Here is a 19,203-nt window from a genome sequence, read left to right as displayed (position 1 = left end):
ACAGGCGGCCCCCTTCAGGTCCACACTTACCCTACGGTGGAGCTCCCCTGGACTGCCTGTAAAGCAGGCTGCTCCTTCAGTCTCTCCTCCCTCCCTCTCTGGGCTGCTGTCATCTCTAATCCTTCCTCGGTGTACACAGTACTGCCATTAGTCTACCTGTCCCCGGTGCTGAGTGACTCGCACATGTTGCACACTCTCCTCATGCCCGGCACTGGTCACATGACCCCCGCCCTCCCTTTCTTCCTGTATTCCTCGCTGACAGCTGCGAGCACGCGAGGTGTTAAGTCACTTGTCCGGCCGGAGACGCTCCTCTCCCCTCGACACTCCGTCACCGCTCCCCGCCGCCTCACTGGCTCGGCTGACCAGTCAGTTATGAAGAGGGTGGCGTCTCTCTGGCTGGGAAGGGGATGCTGATTCGCTCGCATTGCAAGGTGGGAGGGCTTGGGGTGCAGAGCACTGCACCCTGAGGACAATATAAAACTGGCCAATTGGGGTCATGTGCCTGTGAGAGGGTGACAGACCAGATAGAAACCTATTGGTCCAGCGCCCCACTCAGTGCACGGTCCCAGATTGATGCTATCTGGGGACCGGTGGCGCACCTTGTGGACCGGCTGCTACTGCACTGGAATATTTGTCAGTACCAGTGTGCAAAGGTGTATTTGCATTGGAAGAATAAATCACCTCTAATACTGGGTGCCCTACGTGTGTGGATATTCCTTTTCCTTCATTATGCAAAACTATTAGTTTTGATTTTTTTTTTTTTTACTTTTTGGAATGGGGTGCCTCGAGATGAAGATGTGCAGAATTTTAAAGGGTGCTTTGACTGAACAAGGGTTGAAAAACACAGATCTAAATTTTCTAGTGCATCTGACGCTACTGTACCCCCCCCCCCCCCTCCAAATTGAAGATGCTGTTGTCCAAAGGTGTCTCTTGTTGCTCCTTCATCTAGAATGTAGGCACTCTAATACTAGAGGTGTGTTACTGGCCAGATCACCAGGTGAAAACTGCGAAGGAAAAAAGCCTAAAAAGAAAACTAATGTAGCCACCACATGTAATATAAGCTGCAATAATATTATATTTTTGGTTTTGGGTTTGATACTGCTTTAAAGTAAGGTCCTCAGTGTGTGTGTGTGTGTGTGTGTGTGTGTGTGTGTGTGTGTGTGGTGCATTTAAAGCGTTTTTTTTTTTTTTTTTTTTTTGTATCGTTGTAATTCTCTATGTACATACAGGCCTTGCTTATCCTCTTTTTTTTATATAACTGCATGCATACCATACTAACACGGCTTTGTATGATGAATGCGGGAGACTCCCTACAATCATTAGGTATGGGTGCTACCGACCATGTAATGTAGACTGCTTTGGTAGGAGCTGAGAAGCTGCAGCCCACAACAGCCAGGTCCTCTGCAGGACTGGAGGGTGGTATTTACAAGCTGATCATGCTGCAATTCACACACACTTTTTATCTAACTCTCTATCTCTCTCGCCAGTTTTTTGATATTGGAAAACTTGAATGCACTTAGAGCTGAAGCTGCCTTTTTTAAAGGGCCAGCTCACCCAGAAGGCCTGTTCTGATTGGCTGAGTCAGTCCCCGGCTTCTTATGTCTTGGAAACGCCCAACAGGTTGATCTCTCCACCATATCTCACAATTCTTTTTTCCACCTGGCAGTTTAAAGTGATCCTACACGCTTCTACATGTTCCAGCACCTCTTGTTGCTTGCTTTATAATACAAAAATAAATAAATACAAAAAATACATGTAGAATCCAACATGGAGAGCGGGAAATCTTCATAATGGACACAGCAGGTATGCAGTTTTGAGGAACTTAAATACAGGGATATCTTTTCAGTAGAGTTCCTGAGAGATGGAAGAAACTGTGTGGTCATTAACTTACCAACATCTACCAAAATCTGACTCATGTTTTGGGTAGACTGACATTTTTTTAAGCAGGATTGGCCAGCTAATTTTGAAAAATGGGATTGTCGCATACAGAAAAAAAACTGCATAATACAAAATATTAAAGTGTTCTTTTTTTAACAGCATTGAAGAAAGAATCTTCCATTCACCATGGATGACATGTCAGTAGAAGACATTCAGCTTCGAGCCAATCAGGTTACAGATGAGGTATGTGTGTGGATGTGTGCCTCCCATCTAATCCACCTCCCAAGAATCCTTACAGTGCATGTGACAGGAGTAGAGAGAGGACCGTGCATTAACTATTGATCTAATTCTTGGTCATTAATTCCCCAATATGAAGCTCTTCCCATTTAATAATAAGCCTGCAGTTTAACATCTTGAAGAGGTTTACAAGCTCAATAAGCAACCCCTTGCAGCTTGCTAGGAATTAAAGGGATTGTGTATTTAAAATATGAAAACCTTCTCAGGATATTGGTATGGGTTAGTAATATGATCAAGAATGTGTCTTGCATTCAATAGTGCACAATATTTCCACTGTGTACACTGCTCTCTGAGAGAGAGAGAGAGACTCTGCACAAGAGTATTCCAGTCTGTAGAGGGGGCTGTTCAAATCCAGGGGCCAAGCCTTTCCTATTACTGATGGAAGCACATACAGAATTCACTGCTCCCTAAAGTTTCTAATGGCATCTTGGTTGGTTGAATGCCTCACAAATTCTAGGTTAATCTTCCTAGCCTAGGCGTGTACACAGCCTGCTCTGAGGGACATTCTGTCTCTCATCTAAAGCACTTCAGCAAAATGGAGCAATAAGGCTTTGTATAAAAAAAAATATATTTTCTTTTCTTGGCTAGGATATTAGCATGTTTCTTAATCACGTAAAAAGCAAAAATAGGCGTGCTGTCCCTTTTTTTTAAAGTTGTATCCAAAGCTAAATCAGTAAAAACCAGAATACCTGTATATGTGCTGAAAAGGAAAACCTATATGTGCACAAACGCCAATATAAAAAATCACAATGCAGTCATTATTGTATATAATCCATATAACTGTTGAACCACAAGTGTCAGCAATATGATAAATAACTTTAGATGTATACATAGTGCATTTCATATAGCTGCAAGTTTTAAAGTGAGACTCTAGGTTTTGGAAAAAGTTTGTCTGATGTATTAATGTGTAAATAAATGTTGGTTCTCCTGAGCTGTGAAGTGATTCAGCCACTTATTACTGTACCATAAAATCAATACTTTTGTTTCTGCAAAATAGTGTACAGCTTATGCTGTACTTCTGAGACTCGCCATTTGTGTGAGATCTAAGGGTCTTTTAGACATAAGCGCTTGTATAGTTTTATTTCTCCCCTTGGCCTTTCACAAACACCCTGTCTTAAAGTGATTCTAAGGCTCGATTCACACCTATGCATGTTGCTTTTGAGCGTTTTTGGAGGTTTTTTTTTCATGCTTGCCACGTTTTTGAGCCGCGTTTTTGCCGCGTTTTTGCCGCGATTTGCGTTTTTTGCGTTTTTTTTTTTTTTTTTTTTTTTTTTTTTTTTTTCATTTTTTTTTACAGTCTTAAAAAAAAATTACCAAAAAAAAAAAAAAAAAAACGGCAAAAACGCACCAAAAACGCATCAAAAACGCTGCACTTGCGTTTTTGATGCTTGTCCATTGAAAACCATTACATGCAAAACGCTGCTTTTTGCATGAAAAAAAGTCCCCGACCCTTTCCAAAAACGCAGAGATACAAAAAAGCATTGATGTGAACATGTTCCATAGGAACCCATGTTAAAAAATTCCCGTGCATTTCTGCAAAATGCATCAAAAAACGCGCTAGTGTGAATGGGGCCTAAAGGCTGATTTTTTTTTTTTTTTTTTTTTTTTTTTTTTTCTTTTTAACCGGTTCAATACAGGGCATTTTCACCCCCTTCCTTCCCAGGCCAATTTTTAGTTTTCAGCGCTGTCGCACTTTAAACAATTGCACGGTCGTGCGACGTTGTACCCAAAAAAAATTGACGTCCATTTTTCCCCACAAATAGAGCTTTCTTTTGGTGGTATTTGATCACCTCTGTGGTTTTTCTTTTTTGCGCTATAAACAAAAGAAGAGCGACAATTTTGAAAAAAACACAATATTTTTTACTTTTTGCTATAATAAATATCCCAATTTTTTTTAAAAAAAACAAATTTTTTCCTCGGTTTCGGCCGATACGTATTCTTCTACATATTTTTGGTAAAAAAAATCACAATAAGCGTATATTGATTGGTTTGCGCAAAAGTTATAGTGTCTACAAAATACGGGATAGATTTATGGCATTTTTTTAAAAAAATAAATTTATTTTTTTTTTTTTTTGTTACTAGTAATAGCGGCGATCGCTTTTTTTTTTTTTTTTTTTTTTTTTTTCGTGACCGCGACATTATGGCGGACACTTTTGACACATTTTTGGGACCATTCACATTTATACAGCGATCAATGCTATAAAATTGCATTGATTACTGTGTAAATGTGACAGGCAGTGAAGGGGTTAACCACTAGGGGGACACAAGGGGTTAAATATGTTTCCTAGGGAATGATTCTAACTGTAGGGGGCGGGGACGTACAAGAGGAGGAGACCGATCAGCGTTCCGCTGTACTGGGAACACAGATCGGTCTCCTCTCAACTGACAGGACGTGGATCTGTGTGTTTACACACACAGATCCACGGTCCGGCCCGGTTAATGGGCAATCGCGGTTGCCCGGTGGACATCGCGGCCGCCGGGCACACGCACCGGGTCCCGAGCAACGCGGCGCGCGCGCGCCCCCCCCTAGGCAGCCGGGAAGCCCAGGCCGTCATATGACGTCCACCCAGGATGGGAGATCCCATCTGTGGACGTCATTTGACAATGGCCGGGTACTGAAGTGGTTAAAAAAAATAACAAACCTATTATGCTTGCCTGCTCTGTGCAATGGTTTTGCACAGAACGGCCCCAATCCTCCTCTTCTGAGGTCACATGCTGGCACGGGCGTTCATAGACGTTCTCCCAGAACCCCCGCCCCCTGGGCTGCACATCGGGCATGCTCTGTGACAGCTGTTTCTTTCAGACACAGCTGATCACAGATTGTGTTAAAGGGTCAATCACAGCTGATTACATGTAAACAGACTTGTCGGTTGTCGGCAGTCCTTTCCTCACGCGTCTGTGTAAGGAAAGGAGTGCCGATAACCGTCAAGGCTGCCAGCACACTGTTTACACTTCTAATCAGGGCACTCATCATCCATGCAGTCCCATCGCTGCTCATCAGCGCACATCAGTGAAGAAGAAAAATTACTTATTTGCAATATTTTAGAACAGAAATAAAAATGTTTTTCTTCTAATTCAAAATTTTCTGTATTTTTTTTTTTTTTTTGTATGTGTAGCAAAAAATAAAAAATCCAGTGGTGATTAAAAGCCACCAAAAGAAAGCTCTATCTGTCTCAAAAAAAATTATAAAAATTTCATGAGTACAGTGTTGCATGAGCACACAATTATCATTCAAAGTGCAAAATTGACCTGGGCAGGAAGGGGGTTAAAGTGGTCAGTATTGAAGTAGTAAAGAGAAGTATGGGTTTTTTTTTTTTTTTTAAGAATCATACTTACCTAGGTGGCTGCAGCATTGGTCTGATGCTGCATCTGCCCTCCACCGGCTCTAACGTTGAGAACCGAGCGATTAAAACCGATGATCGCTCGGTTCTCAGAGCTCCCTGAGCGGAGAGCTGGTGACTGTCAGTCGCTGCTGTCTGCTCTTACTGGAGCACTGGGCTGTGAAGGGGGCAGGAGCAGCCCTCAGGCTCTCAGCGGCTTGCTGAACCAGGTGCCAGTTCAGGCATGCAAGTGGTTCCTGACTTCATTGTCTCGATCTTGCCCAAGCTTGGACTGGCTCTGATCCACTGGAGAAGTACAGCCAAAACCAGCTTTGGCTGTACTTCTCCTTTTAATACATCTTTCCAGCAAATCTCCATAGAGATGAATGGTAATGTGTGAAATAGGCGCTTAAAATATGTTTGAAGCAGCTCACACTACTGCTGCACTGCATCAAAAACCAACAGGTGAGAGTGCAGTTGTGATAAGTTTTAAAGTTTTCATTTGTCCATGACATAGTAAAACCACCAATGTTATTAAAAATCTGTTTCATTAACCAGTATTATGCTCCAAAACAAATAATAAATTACAGCTCACCACTTGGATGTGGTGGCTGCATTTATTTTCTTTTATAGGCTTTTTCCCTTTATTCTTTCGCCTGCTATTTCGGCCAGTAAGTCCTGTTCAACTTATTTTAACAGACCAAGCTATCCAGCAAAAGTAGTAGTTGGAGGACTTAGACAAACCATTTAACACTTACCGGGGTGCATAAATCGGCTTTTTTTAAAAAAATTTATGTAAAACTGCATATGTAACTTCTTATAAAGTGTTAGTAGGAGTTCAGATTTGTGTGAATGCAGCCACCACATCTAAGGATTTTATGCTGCAATATGGTTAAAGTGGTATTAAATACAAAAACATATAAATGTAACAGATTGCTCAGTGGCTATTGCAAGGCCCTCCCGGGTTCTGTCTGTTTTGACAGTTCCTTTTTGTTTTTTTTCCATTTTTAGTCTCTGGAGAGCACACGGCGGATGCTGAATCTGGCAGTGGAGGTAAGATAAGTGTGTTGGTCACTGTTTGAGCCAGACAATAATAGTCTCTATACTAAAACTCGGAAGGAATAGAAAACTGTCAATGGTGTCACATTTTGTCATTACTTGTAAAAAGATATCAGATTGTATTTTAAGGTAAATCTTTCAAGAGAGAAAATATGGGTACTGACGTTTTGAAGATGCCAGTTGCCTGGCTGTTAGGCGGACCCCCTAATCTTGATTACTTTCCATGTCACTGGCCTGGAGCATGTACAGAGATCCAAAATGTCAGACATCCTTATTTGTATGCATATTGGGTTTGTGATTTGCAGAACTGAAGCCAGAGGATCAGCATGACAGCTTGGCACCTGGCATGTGCAGAATGAGAAGTCCGCAATTGCAGCAATATATTTCTGTTAAAGCAAGACGGTGACCTTCCCTAATGGTGCTCTTCCTGTGCTGCCATTATAAGTAGAGGACCGTTCTCTATTTTTAGAGTAATTCAAAGCATCACAGCAACCAATAATGAGATTAAGATATTGTTTACATTTAATATGAACACTTTACAGACACATTCACGATATTAAACCGATGCCAGTAACAGAAACACTGGACTTTAGTTAAGCTTTAAGAAAGGTTTCTTTTAATATTTAAAAATGTCTGTTCACAAGACTATTCTAGACACTTTGTTTTATTTTATTTGTGTAAAAGTCCTGCCTAAAGCAGATGCAGCAGAATGTCTGTTACCTTTTATTAGCCTGAAAAGTCTTTTCTGTGCCCCTCTCTGATTTTAGTTCCGCTTTAGCTGTGTGCCTCTACCAAGTGGCTCCCCCCACACTGAGACACAATGCAGCACAGGACATGGTGAGTCAGGAACTGGGAAAGATCAGCTGCAGGGAGACCACGGGCACAGCTTTGAGTTAGTTTCTCTTTGACATTCACAACCTAGAGTTCAGTAGTGTCAGAAATGGTCAGTTCTTGGGAGATAACTCCACCAAACTTCCTGTCCTGGTGACAATGTCAATTGCCTAGAAGTCCAGCTAAAACTGCTCTAGTAAAAAAAGAGCAGCAATAGAAACCTGCTGATGTGCTATAGCTTGACCATGATGTTGGGGTAACTCGTGCCCTGGAGAACAATGAGTGTCACAATACATATATCGGCAAATATTACTCCAAATCTGGTGACGCTAGCAGACAGAGGTTAGGCTAGCGGACAGAGGCAGCAGTGCTTTAGCTCTCACACTACAGATATACAGCTAGGTGACTGTAAACACAGGAGTACCTGGGCAAATTCACATCGGCAGTGTACTGCTATTTTTTAGGAGGCATTGTAGACAAAAGCTATATTTTTAGGGGCACTGCTTATGAGCAATTAACATTTCTAAAAGTTTCCTATAACATAGATCTCTTCACTTTTTGAGTTCAGGTCCACTTTAATAGCACAAAAATGTAGTTGGCATGTTCAGTTAGGTTGATACTGAAGTTAGCTGTCAGGAAATAAAACTAGCTGCTTGCATTCTTTGTTTTCTTTCCCATTAATGCCAAAATCTCTTTATTCTAGAGTCAAGATGCCGGGGTAAAGACGATAACAATGTTGGATGAGCAAGGAGGTGAGGGCTGGAAGAACCCCAATACAGTATAAAATGCATTGCAGACAAATCTATTTTTTTCCTTTTTGTGCACTGGTCCAAATCCATTTGGTAGAGGGGGGATTATAGTGTGGGGTTGTTTTTCAGGGGTTGGGGCTTGGCCTCCAAGTTCCAGTGAAAAGAACTTTTTAAGACGTCAGCATGCCAAGACATTTTGGCAATTTTATGCTCCCAACCTTTTGGGGATGGCCCCTTCCTGTTCCGACATGACTGCGCACCAGTGCACAAAGCAAGGTCCATAAAGACATGGATGACCGAGCTTGGGGTGGAGGAACTTGACTGGCCTGTACAGAGTCCTGACCTCAACCCGATTGAACACCTTTGGAATAAATTCGAGCGGAGACTGCGAGCCAGGCTCCCGTCCACATCAGTGCCTGACCTCACAAATGTGCTTTTGGAAGAATGGTTAAACCTTCCCATAGACACACTCCTAAACTTTGTGGACAGCCTTTCCAGAGGAGTTGAAGCTGTTATAGCTGCAAAGGTTGGGTTAACTCAATGTTGAACACTATGGACTAAGACTGGGATCCCATTAGGCCCGAAACAATTATTCGATTATGAAAATAGTTGACAACTATTTTCATAATCGATTAATTGGCCAGCTGATTGGTTGGCCTACATACAGAATGCATTATTTTATCACCATAGACACAACTAAAAACATCATCAGAAGCCTTCGAGACAGCACATCACCGAACGACATCATCCCCACTAAACTGCTTAAAGAATGTTCCGACATCTTGGCCCCTATCCTAACACAGCTCATAAATCAATCATTCAAAGAAGGGACTGTGCCAACCTCCCTCAAGCAAGGCATCATCAAACCTCTGCTAAAGAAAGCCAATCTCGACCCTAAGGACCCTAACTGCCGCAGACCAATAACTAGCCTCAACGCCATCTCCAAGATCATGGAAAAAACAGTAGTACAGCAGCTACAACACCACCTGGACACACACCTCCTCCTGGACCCTCTGCAATCAGGCTTCCGCCCAGGCCATGGCACAGAAACAGCACTTCTCAAAATATGGGACGACGCCCTTGAAGCAGCAGACGACGGAGAACAGAGTCTCCTGGTACTGTTAGACCTCAGCGCAGCATACGATACAGTGGACCACAATACTTTACTTGTCCGCCTCGCTGAAGTAGCAGGAGCTACAGGTTCTGCTCTAAGATGGTTTACATCCTTCTTAGAGAATCGCTCCCAGACAGTGAAACTAGGAACATTCACCTCGGAAACCCGGGCAGTCTCCTGCGGAGTCCCTCAAGGATCACCCTTGTCACCAGTACTATTCAACATATACATCCGCCTACTTCTCAATATCATCAGGAAAACCAATCTTTGCTTCCATTCATACGCTGACGACACCCAACTCTACCTTCGCATCAACGGACAAAAAGACCTTCATCAGCAATTACAGAAATGCCTCACCTTAATAGATGACTGGATGTCCACTAGCTCCCTCAAACTTAACGGATCAAAAACAGAGCTTCTTCTCCTACATGCCAACAAAAATTCCAAAATAGAGACTCCGTGAACACCTCCCACCATCCTTGGACAGACCATCTCCCCAAGCACCAAAGCCAAGAGTTTCTGAGTCATTTTTGACTCAGGAATGACAATGGATGCACAAATAGGATCAGTGGTGAGCGGATCCCACCATCTCCTCCGCCAACTACGTAGACTCATCCCCTTCATCCCAGAAGAGGACAAAGCGGCAGTTGTGGGAACAATCATCAATTCCCGATTCGACTACGCAAATTCGCTCTACGTAGGACTACCCCAATATCAGCTTGCGCGCTTACAACTTATCCAAAACACGGCGGCAAGACTGTTAACAGGAAAAAAAACCCTGGGAATCCATCTCCCCCTCCCTAAAGAGCCTACACTGGCTAACCGTGAAGAATCGGATCACATTCAAGACCCTCTGCCTCACCCACAAATGCGTACAAGGAAACGCCCCACCATATCTCCGCAAGAAAATAAAACACTACACACCGAATCGCAGTCTTCGATCAGCTAACCAAAACCTCCTTACCATTCCCAAATACCGCTACAAAGCAAAGGGAGAACGAAGATTCGCAGTCCAAGGACCTCGACTATGGAATGATCTTCCAACTAACATCCGCATGGAAGAAAACCACCAGGCCTTCAGAAAAAAACTAAAGACCTTCCTTTTCTAAAAAGCTGACATCAGAGAATGCATCCAGCGCCTTGAGGCGATTCAGTTCGCATTTGCAGCGCTTTACAAATCATTCATTTGTTTACATATCAGGAAATACAGTGCAGCACACATACAGCTCAGTACACCAGTCATAAATGTCCGTAAGTGCCTGAGAAAATGTGAATGTGTGATGAGCAATGCCTCATGGGACATAAAGTCCTGGGCAGGAAGTGAGTGGTTCTAAAGGCAGAAGTGTTTTTTTTTTTTTTTTTTTTTTTTTTTATTTAACCTTGATTTTGGGGAACTCTATACTATACTTTGCAGCTTGCTATTGGGGCACTCTGAAGGCAGGAGGAACCAGAAGGATCGGTGGGGGACCCCAGAAGAGGAGAATCAGGACTGCTCTGTACAAAACCATTACACAGAGCAGGTAAGTATAACATGTTTGTTGTTTTAAAAAAATATATATTACTTTAAAGACTGTGTGAGGGAAGATCAGCATCTGAACCCAGAGAAGGTGGAGGCTGATAGACTGGAGGTAATATAAGGCATTACAATTAGCCTCCGAGATTCTGCTCTATCCTGGTTCTCTGACTATTTATCACAGCGCTCCTTCAGTGTCACCTACAACTCTGTCTCCTCCTCTCCATTGCCCCTTTCTGTGGGGGTCCCCCAAGGCTCGGTTCTTGGACCCCTTCTCTTCTCTATCTACACCTCCTCCCTTGGTCACTTATTAACTGCCCACGGCTTCCAATACCACTTATACTCCTCACCTCACTCCTTCAGTCTCCTCTCACATTACTAACTTACTGACATATTAGCATGGATGTCGCACCACTTCCTTAAACTAAATCTCACTAAAACTGAGCTATTAATACTCCCCCCTGCCCGTGCCCCCCTCCATGACTTTTCCATCCAAAATCAACAATGCAACCATCAGTCCCTCCCCTCACGCCAGGGTACTAGGTGTAATCCTAGACTCTGACTTGTCATTTCAACCTCAAATCCAATCGTCAAAAGTTTGTAGAATACACCTCCGTAACATCTCTAAAATTCGCCCTTTTTTAACAAATGAAACCACCAAGCTCCTCATTCACTCCCTTGTTATCTCTCGCCTTGACTATTGCAACTGCCTTCTCATTGGCTTACCTCTCCATAGGCTATCCCCTCTTCAGTCTATCATGAATGCTGCTGCCAGACTTATCCACCTTACCAACCGCTCAGTGTCTGCCAACCCTCTACTTCAATCCCTACACTGGCTCCCAATCACCCAGCGAATTAAATTCAAAATTCTAACCACAACATACAAAGCCATTCACAACTCTGCCCCAAGCTACATCACTAATCTTGTCTCCAAATATAACCCAAATCGACCTCTCCGCTCTTCTCAAGACCTCCTGCTTTCAAGCTCTCTCATCTCCTCCTCCCATGCTCGTCTCCAGGATTTCTCCAGAGCCTCTCCCATCCTCTGGAACTCACTACCTCCATCTATCCGGCTATCCCCTACTCTTGCTACCTTCAAGCAATCCCTGAAAACTCATCTCTTCAGGAAAGCCTATCACGTCTCCAACTAATCTCCTACCACTTCCACCAGCTCATTCCCCACAGTTACAACCTTTTGTACCACCTGCCCCACCCTATTAGATTGTAAGCTCTTCTGAGCAGGGCCCTCTTAATCCTATTGTATTGTATTATAACTGTCTCCCTTTTATATTGTAAAGCGCTGCGTAAACTGTTGGCGCTATATAAATCCTGAATAATAATAATAATAATCCTGGCTGCTGTCTGGGGAATCCCTTCATCCCTCCTCCTGACATCACAAACCACGTTCCGGGCTGGGGAGTAGATGCAGAGGAGGGTAGGCAGAGCATCCGCCAGTTGGCTTATGTGTACCCGGTCTGGCCAGTCATTGGCCATCTTATGGGAGCGCCAATAGCTCCCCTCCCCCAGCCAAGTACGCCCAAAGGCTGCCTCTAGTACTAGCAAGTGCCACACTACAGCAGGCCGGGGGCTACGGGAGGCGGCTGCGAGAGCCAGGACTCGGGAGGACGAGGCGGGGAGGGGATTTCGGCTTTTTTGTCGCCCCCTGCAATGTGTCTCCCTAGGCCTGGGCCTTGTCCGCCTAGGCCAAGAAACAGCACTGCATACATGTATAACTTTTCGGACAAGAATATTCATACGAAAAATCTTTGTACATTCGCTGAACGAAAGAATGTCATTTGAAAATTTCACTTGATTTTAACATTCAGTTTTAAAATTAATGTAATTTCCGAATAAAAATCACATACACTGTCTGAAAATTCCTTTTGACCAAGAAGTTTTCTGTTCTGCTGCTTCAAAATTTTCCATCACTATGGTCGAAAAGAACATTTGATTTTCTAATCGTTAGTGTGGTCAAATCAACGAACGTTCTTAACTGCTTGCCGACCGGCTAACGCCGATATACGTCGGCAAAAGGGCACGTACAGGCAGATTAACGTACCTGTATGTTGCTCTTTAAGAAGTCATTTGTGTGCACGCGCCCGCCCCGACCTCCATGAGTGATCGCGGGTCCCGCGGACTCTATGTCCGTGGGGATACCCGCGATCGTCTCACGGAGAGGAAGAATGGGGAAATGCTGATGTAAACAAGCATTTCCCCGTTCTGCTTAGTGACACTGATCACAGCTCCCTGTAATCAGGAGCGGTGATCAGTGTCGTGTCACACATAGCCCCTCCCTCCCACAGTTAGAATCAAATTATTAATAAAAATGCCATAAATCTATCCCATATTTTGTAGATGCTATAACTTTTGCGCAAACCAATCAATAAACGCCTATTGTAAATTTTTTTTTTTTTTTTTTTTACCAAACATATGTAGAAGAATACATATCGGCCTAAACTGAGGAAAAAAATGTTTTTTTTTTTATATATTTTTGGGGGATATTTATTATAGCAAAAAATGTGTTTTTTTTTTTTTCAAAATTGACGCTATTTTTTTTGTTTATAGCGCAAAAAATTAAAAACCACAGAGGTGATCAAATACCACCAAAAGAAAGCTCTATTTGTGGGGAAAAAAGGACGTCAATTTTGTTTGGGAGCCACGGCGCACGACCGCACAATTGTCAGTTAAAGCGACGCAGTGCCGAATCGCAAAAAGTGCTCTGGTCTTTGGCCAGCTAAATGCTCCAGGGCTTAAGTGGTTAAAATGACATTATTTTTTAAGGCAGAATATATTATATGCTGGCCATAAAAAAACAATGTCTGCCTTAAAAAATAATGTCATTTTAACCACTTAAGCCCTGGAGCATTTAGCTGGCCAAAGACCAGAGCACTTTTTGCGATTCGGCACTGCGTCGCTTTAACTGACAATTGTGCGGTCGTGCGCCGTGGCTCCCAAACAAAATTGACGTCCTTTTTTCCCCACAAATAGAGCTTTTTTTTTTGGTGGTATTTGATCACCTCTGTGGTTTTTAATTTTTTACGCTATAAACAAAAAAATAGCGTCAATTTTGAAAAAAAAACAAAAAAAAAAACACATTTTTGCTATAATAAATATCCCCCAAAAATATATAAAAAAAACATTTTTTTTCCTCAGTTTAGGCCGATATGTATTCTTCTACATATGTTTGGTAAAAAAAAAAAAAAAAAAATTACAATAGGCGTTTATTGATTGGTTTGCGCAAAAGTTATAGCATCTACAAAATATGGGATAGATTTATGGCATTTTTATTAATAATTTGATTCTAACTGTGGGAGGGAGGGGCTATGTGTGACACGACACTGATCACCGCTCCCGATTACAGGGAGCTGTGATCAGTGTCACTAAGCAGAACGGGGAAATGCTTGTTTACATCAGCATTTCCCCATTCTTCCTCTCCGTGAGACGATCGTGGGTATCCCCACGGACATAGTCCGTGGGACCCGCGATCACTCACGGAGGTCGCAGCAGGCGCGTGCCCACAAATGACTTCTTAAAGAGCAACGTACAGGTACGTTAATCTGCCTGTACGTGCCCTTTGGCAAGCGGTTAAGAACGTTCGTTGATTTGACCACACTAACGATTAGAAAATCAAATGTTCTTTTCGACTATAGTGATGGAAAATTTTGAAGCAGCAGAACAGAAAACTTCTTGGTCAAAAGGAATTTTCAGACAGACAGTGTATGTGATTTTTATTCAGAAATTACATTAATTTTAAAACTGAATGTTAAAAGCAAGTGAAATTTTCAAATGACATTCTTTCGTTCAGCGAATGTACAAAGATTTTTCGTATGAATATTCTTGTCCGAAAAGTTATACATGTATGCAGTGCTGTTTCTTGGCCTAGGCAGACAAGGCCCAGGCCTAGGGAGACACATTGCAGGGGGCGACAAAAAAGCCGAAATCCCCCCCCCGCCTCGTCCTCCCGAGTCCTGGCTCAGCATTCTGTCTGAAAATCGGCAAAACAGGTTTTTTTTTTTTTTTTTTTTTTTTTTTTTTTGTTTGTTTTTTTTTTTTCTTTAAATAAAAATTTTGATCTGAGTCTGATATTTACCAGATTCAACCTGTAATAGTATATAAAGTATATCTCTTCTTTATGGCATTCTCAGAGTGGATTAGAGATTTTGTTCCCATACCATATAGTTGGTTATTTATATTTACCACTGCATATAGATGTTTAAGAATAAATTGTTGTTTTTTTTTTCTTTCCATATTACCTAAATTGTACACCACACTTTTTTTAAGGTTATTATCCGATTAATCAGCCAACTAATCGATTATGAAAATAATCGTTAGTTGCAGCCCTAGATGCCATTAAAGGTCATGTGCGTGTAAAGGCAGGTGTCACAATACTTTTGCCAATATAGTGTAGCTTTGCCTACTCGCGCTTTGTTTACAGCTCCATGGGAAATCTGTAGCATCTCTTCAAAGGGTCCTGGTTCTGCCTCTTGCATTTTTATTAAAATTTTTTTTTTTTTTTTTTACCCTTTTTTTTCCCATTTAACTTTATTGCTGTTACAAGGGCATATACAAGCCCCTTTCTGATAGCTTGACAGGTTATTTGGGAGTTCTAGGTAATTTCCTAGCACAAAATGCAGATTTGAACATGGGGAGACCTTTAAAAATTGCTCTGGATGCAAAGTGTAAAGGAAACCTGTATTGGGGAAGTCTGGGGGGCTAATCTAGTTTAGAGCATCACAAAGGAGATTAGTAATGTGTAGCATGTAGTAACTGTAATAGCCAATTTGAAGTCAGATTAATAAAAGATCTGTGATTTGCTCTGGGCTCCTAGACTTTATAAATAAACCTTTTCATGTAATGGAACTCTCTTTCTGTAATATGCAGAACAACTGAAGAGGGTCGAGGAAGGACTGGACCAGATCAACAAGGATATGCGAGAGGCAGATAAAAACCTTACAGAACTCAACAAATGCTGTGGCCTCTGCGTTTGTCCTGGGAAGAGGTACATCCTTTTTTCTTTTCCTTTTATACTGTTTTTAAAGCACTTCTAATCTGCTCCTCCCAGAGTTTTCTAACCATTTTTTACAGCATAGGACTGTTGGGGAGAAAAATGTTAATTTGTGCAATACCCCTCCTTATTGTGTTTTGCTAGTTTGGTAAACTATTCCAAATTAGGTTTAAATAAACTCAATTGTCAGAGGATGACTGAGTCTAAAATGCTGGCACTAGTCTCTATCTGCCAGCCTGCACAATTTTATATATCCATACGTTTGATTGGATTTATTTTCAGTTCTGTACCAGAGGCACAACTGGAATTATGAAGAAATATTCCAAAGTGGAGGAAATTGCCCTCTTAGTCAGTTGTCAGTGGAACAGGTGTTTCCATTGGAGGACTTCCCATTTCATTGTCACCAAGACCAATGAATGCGATGAGTCTCCTCAGAAGAGACACAGACAGAAATAACCTGACAAAGGTTCTAACCCTTCCCTCACTCTTATCGTCTTGGTTTTTTTTTTTTTTTTTTTTTTTTTTTTTTTTCTGTATTTTTTTTTTTTTCTGTATTTTTTTTTTTTTTTTAATCTGTGACCCAATGGAGAAACTTACCTTCACTTCCTGTCCCATTGCCAAATCAGGATGTGAGAGGAAATGAATCCCTTGCAGAACCCCAGGTCACCAGAACTAGTGTCCTCATTGGAAGATTTCCCCTTTATTACTTTTCTGGGGTCAGCCCAAAATTTGGTATTTTCTTTGACTTTGTCTATTAGACAGCCATTAAAACTGACAGGGGTTCTAATCCCACTCCACCCTATCCAAAACTAAAGTAAAAGTTTTGCCTTTTAAGTTCTAATAAATGGCTATGAATGTACTCTTGTTTGTATATACAGCCATGAACATTTTCTTGTGGATTTGGAGGACTGAAAAGATAGTCCGTTTTGCTTATTTTGAACAGAAATTCTTAGGCAGGCCATAGATGATACCATTTTCTTTCCTGCAATCATGGACTGCAGGAAAGAAAATCTCTTGAATCCCTCCCACTGAGCTATTGTGTTCTCCCAGTGGGGAGGGGTGCAGGGTGCCATCCCTACTGGGAGAACACTGTGATTGCTAGCGGCTATAGCCACTGGCAATAGTCGCACACTAAAAATCCAGCATGCTGGTTGTACTCAAGTCGTTCGATGGATCAACTTTGGTACAGTCAGCCTGCCCGTACATAGACCGAATCTTGGACGATCCTGGCTGAACCGGCCGAGATTCAAACCGTCTATGGCTGTCTTTAGTTTCCTTTGTGCTCCTGGTGAAAGTGATGTGTTGGAGCTGGTAAAGTTTTCCCTATTTGGGACTGATTCCTGTCTTCATCTTTGAACAGCAGCTCAATGGTTGAATTATCAATATTATTTATTACCTTCCTTCCTGGTTAAACAGTCACTATGTGACTACACAGCCACCATTGATGTGAGCTGGGCAAATCTTAATCCTTTTGCTAAGGCAGTGCTCATTGATGTCAGACGGCCACCAGTAGGTGTCAATGATGCCCATTTCCTATAGTGTCTCTAAATTAGTCCAAACCTCATTTGAACTTTTCAGAATCACCACCACGTGGGTTTTTAGTCTTTTGGGGCCGACAGAGCTCTTGGCATAGTGTGTGAATATCTTTTGTGCATACTTGAGCATTATAGCAGACTTGCCTCTGAGTTTGTACTTCTTCAGCATTGAAAACTAGGCATTCTAGTGACTGTAAAATGTTTTTTTTTTTAAATGACAAACAGGTCACTTGTGCAGGCTTGATCTCGAGCTGCACTCTGTGCTCTGTCAATAGGCACACAGGGTTAGGCTCGCACAATTTGCTCCCTTTTAACGGGCTGTGATTGACAGCAGCAGGAACCAGTTGCTCCTGCCTTCATGTCCAGTGAGGAGAGCGAGTGTGCAGAGAGACGCTGATCTCAGGTACAGCGTTAGATGAAGGTCGGGCTCAGGTAAGTATAAGGCAGGGCTGGGGGGGAGCTGTCTACAGAAGGCTTTTTTACCTTAATGTGGAGAATGTATGTACTAATTTAATTACCACTGCTGCATTCTTGTCCGACCCCTCTTGCAGCCCAGCATCTTCTTCCTTCTGCCATTGGACACCCAATGATAATGTAACTCCTGCATAAGTGTGCTGCAGTTTACTTAAGCACCCTACTCCATTCTTGGCGTCTTACAGATGTACCGCAAGCAGTGTAAACAAGATAAGAAATTGCTATGAGAAAGCATTCTCTACTAAAAGAAAAAATTGTATGCAAAACTTTTAAATAATTTGCCTAACAGCAGCTCTTGTGTTGCCTCAGCTGCTAACATTGAAGCATGCTTTTATGTAACAGCATCTATGCTCAGACAAAGATACACAGCCTGAACATCACCCTAGGATAGCACCCTCGTGACTGACTATTGTGCTTTGGTTCCAGTGTCCGGTGAGAACAGAAAGCTAGAGTTGGGTAAATATTTGACAGTTTCACCTGTTTGGTTTGGTATTGAGAGAGCCGGAAGGGGTGGGTGAAAGTAAGCAAAGGTCTTCATACACCTTAATGGCAGAAAAACTCAAACCCATGTGTCAATAGATGCACCAAGGTGTCACAGCGCTAAAACAGAACTGTTCCTCCAGTCTTGTAGACCTAAAGCATAGTAAATGTAACAAACACAAAATGACTATCAAGTGTAGTCAACTATTAAATGAATAAGGCAAGTGGGTAGACCAAAACTGAACCTAACAATTCACTAATGCTAGTGATGCTGCATGCCGAGGAGGGGTAAAACTCCAGCTTTATGTAAACACAAAAGGGAAGGGGAGAACCCAGCGCAAAGACCAGAGTGCAGTTAAATATTAAAGCTAAACTTTTATTATAAGACAAATGTAATGCCCTCACAATGGTGGAATCAAGCAGACTGTGGCATCACTAAAACTGTGTGTCCGGCAGTGAGGGATGGTGTACGATCAGTCCGAGAGCCTTGGCTATGGGCATACAATGCGACAGAACCTAAAGTGTACCGTGGTGAGCACCCACTTAAGTATGAAGAGCGCTGAACCCGGGAGGAGTAGCCAGTCCAGAGCACCTTCTGTCCAACCTCCATGTGACGCCACCATTTAAAGCATGCACAGAAGGATGCGTTTTTCTAGGGCTTCCTTCGATTTATCAGCCTGCCTAGGGGCTACCCACGGGGTATTAAAGTAGTTGTAAAGCCTCAAGGTTTTTCACCTTAATGCATTCTATGCATTAAGGTGAAAAACCTTCTCTGCTGCAGCAACCCCTCTTTTTCTTAGCCTAAAAAATTCTAAACACTGTCATTCAATAATGGTTGGGAACAACTAGCTATACCAAAAAACGGATGTGTAATTAAAGTAATTAAATTAATAAAACAAAGAAAGAAAGAAATTACCTTCTGTGTGACAGTTCATTACCACCCCCTTT

At 42.2% G+C, this 19,203-nt stretch overlaps 1 protein-coding gene across 2 annotated transcripts in view; it reads left to right on the top strand.

The window, feature by feature from the left end:
* Positions 1-19,203, top strand: part of SNAP23 (synaptosome associated protein 23) — a 95,449-nt gene that overhangs the window by 36,752 nt on the left and 39,494 nt on the right. For both annotated transcript variants that reach the window (XM_073610817.1, XM_073610816.1), the window contains exons 2-5: positions 2,038-2,121; positions 6,507-6,548; positions 8,089-8,137; positions 15,643-15,760. In XM_073610817.1, the coding sequence (XP_073466918.1) occupies positions 2,065-2,121; positions 6,507-6,548; positions 8,089-8,137; positions 15,643-15,760 (266 nt within the window). In that variant the 5' untranslated portion in view covers positions 2,038-2,064. The remainder of the gene's footprint in view (positions 1-2,037; positions 2,122-6,506; positions 6,549-8,088; positions 8,138-15,642; positions 15,761-19,203) is intronic.

Source organism: Aquarana catesbeiana, linkage group LG13 (genome assembly GCF_042186555.1).
Source record: "Aquarana catesbeiana isolate 2022-GZ linkage group LG13, ASM4218655v1, whole genome shotgun sequence".
NCBI classification, from domain to species: Eukaryota; Metazoa; Chordata; class Amphibia; order Anura; family Ranidae; genus Aquarana; species Aquarana catesbeiana.
This window is presented reverse-complemented; position numbering and strand designations above follow the sequence as displayed.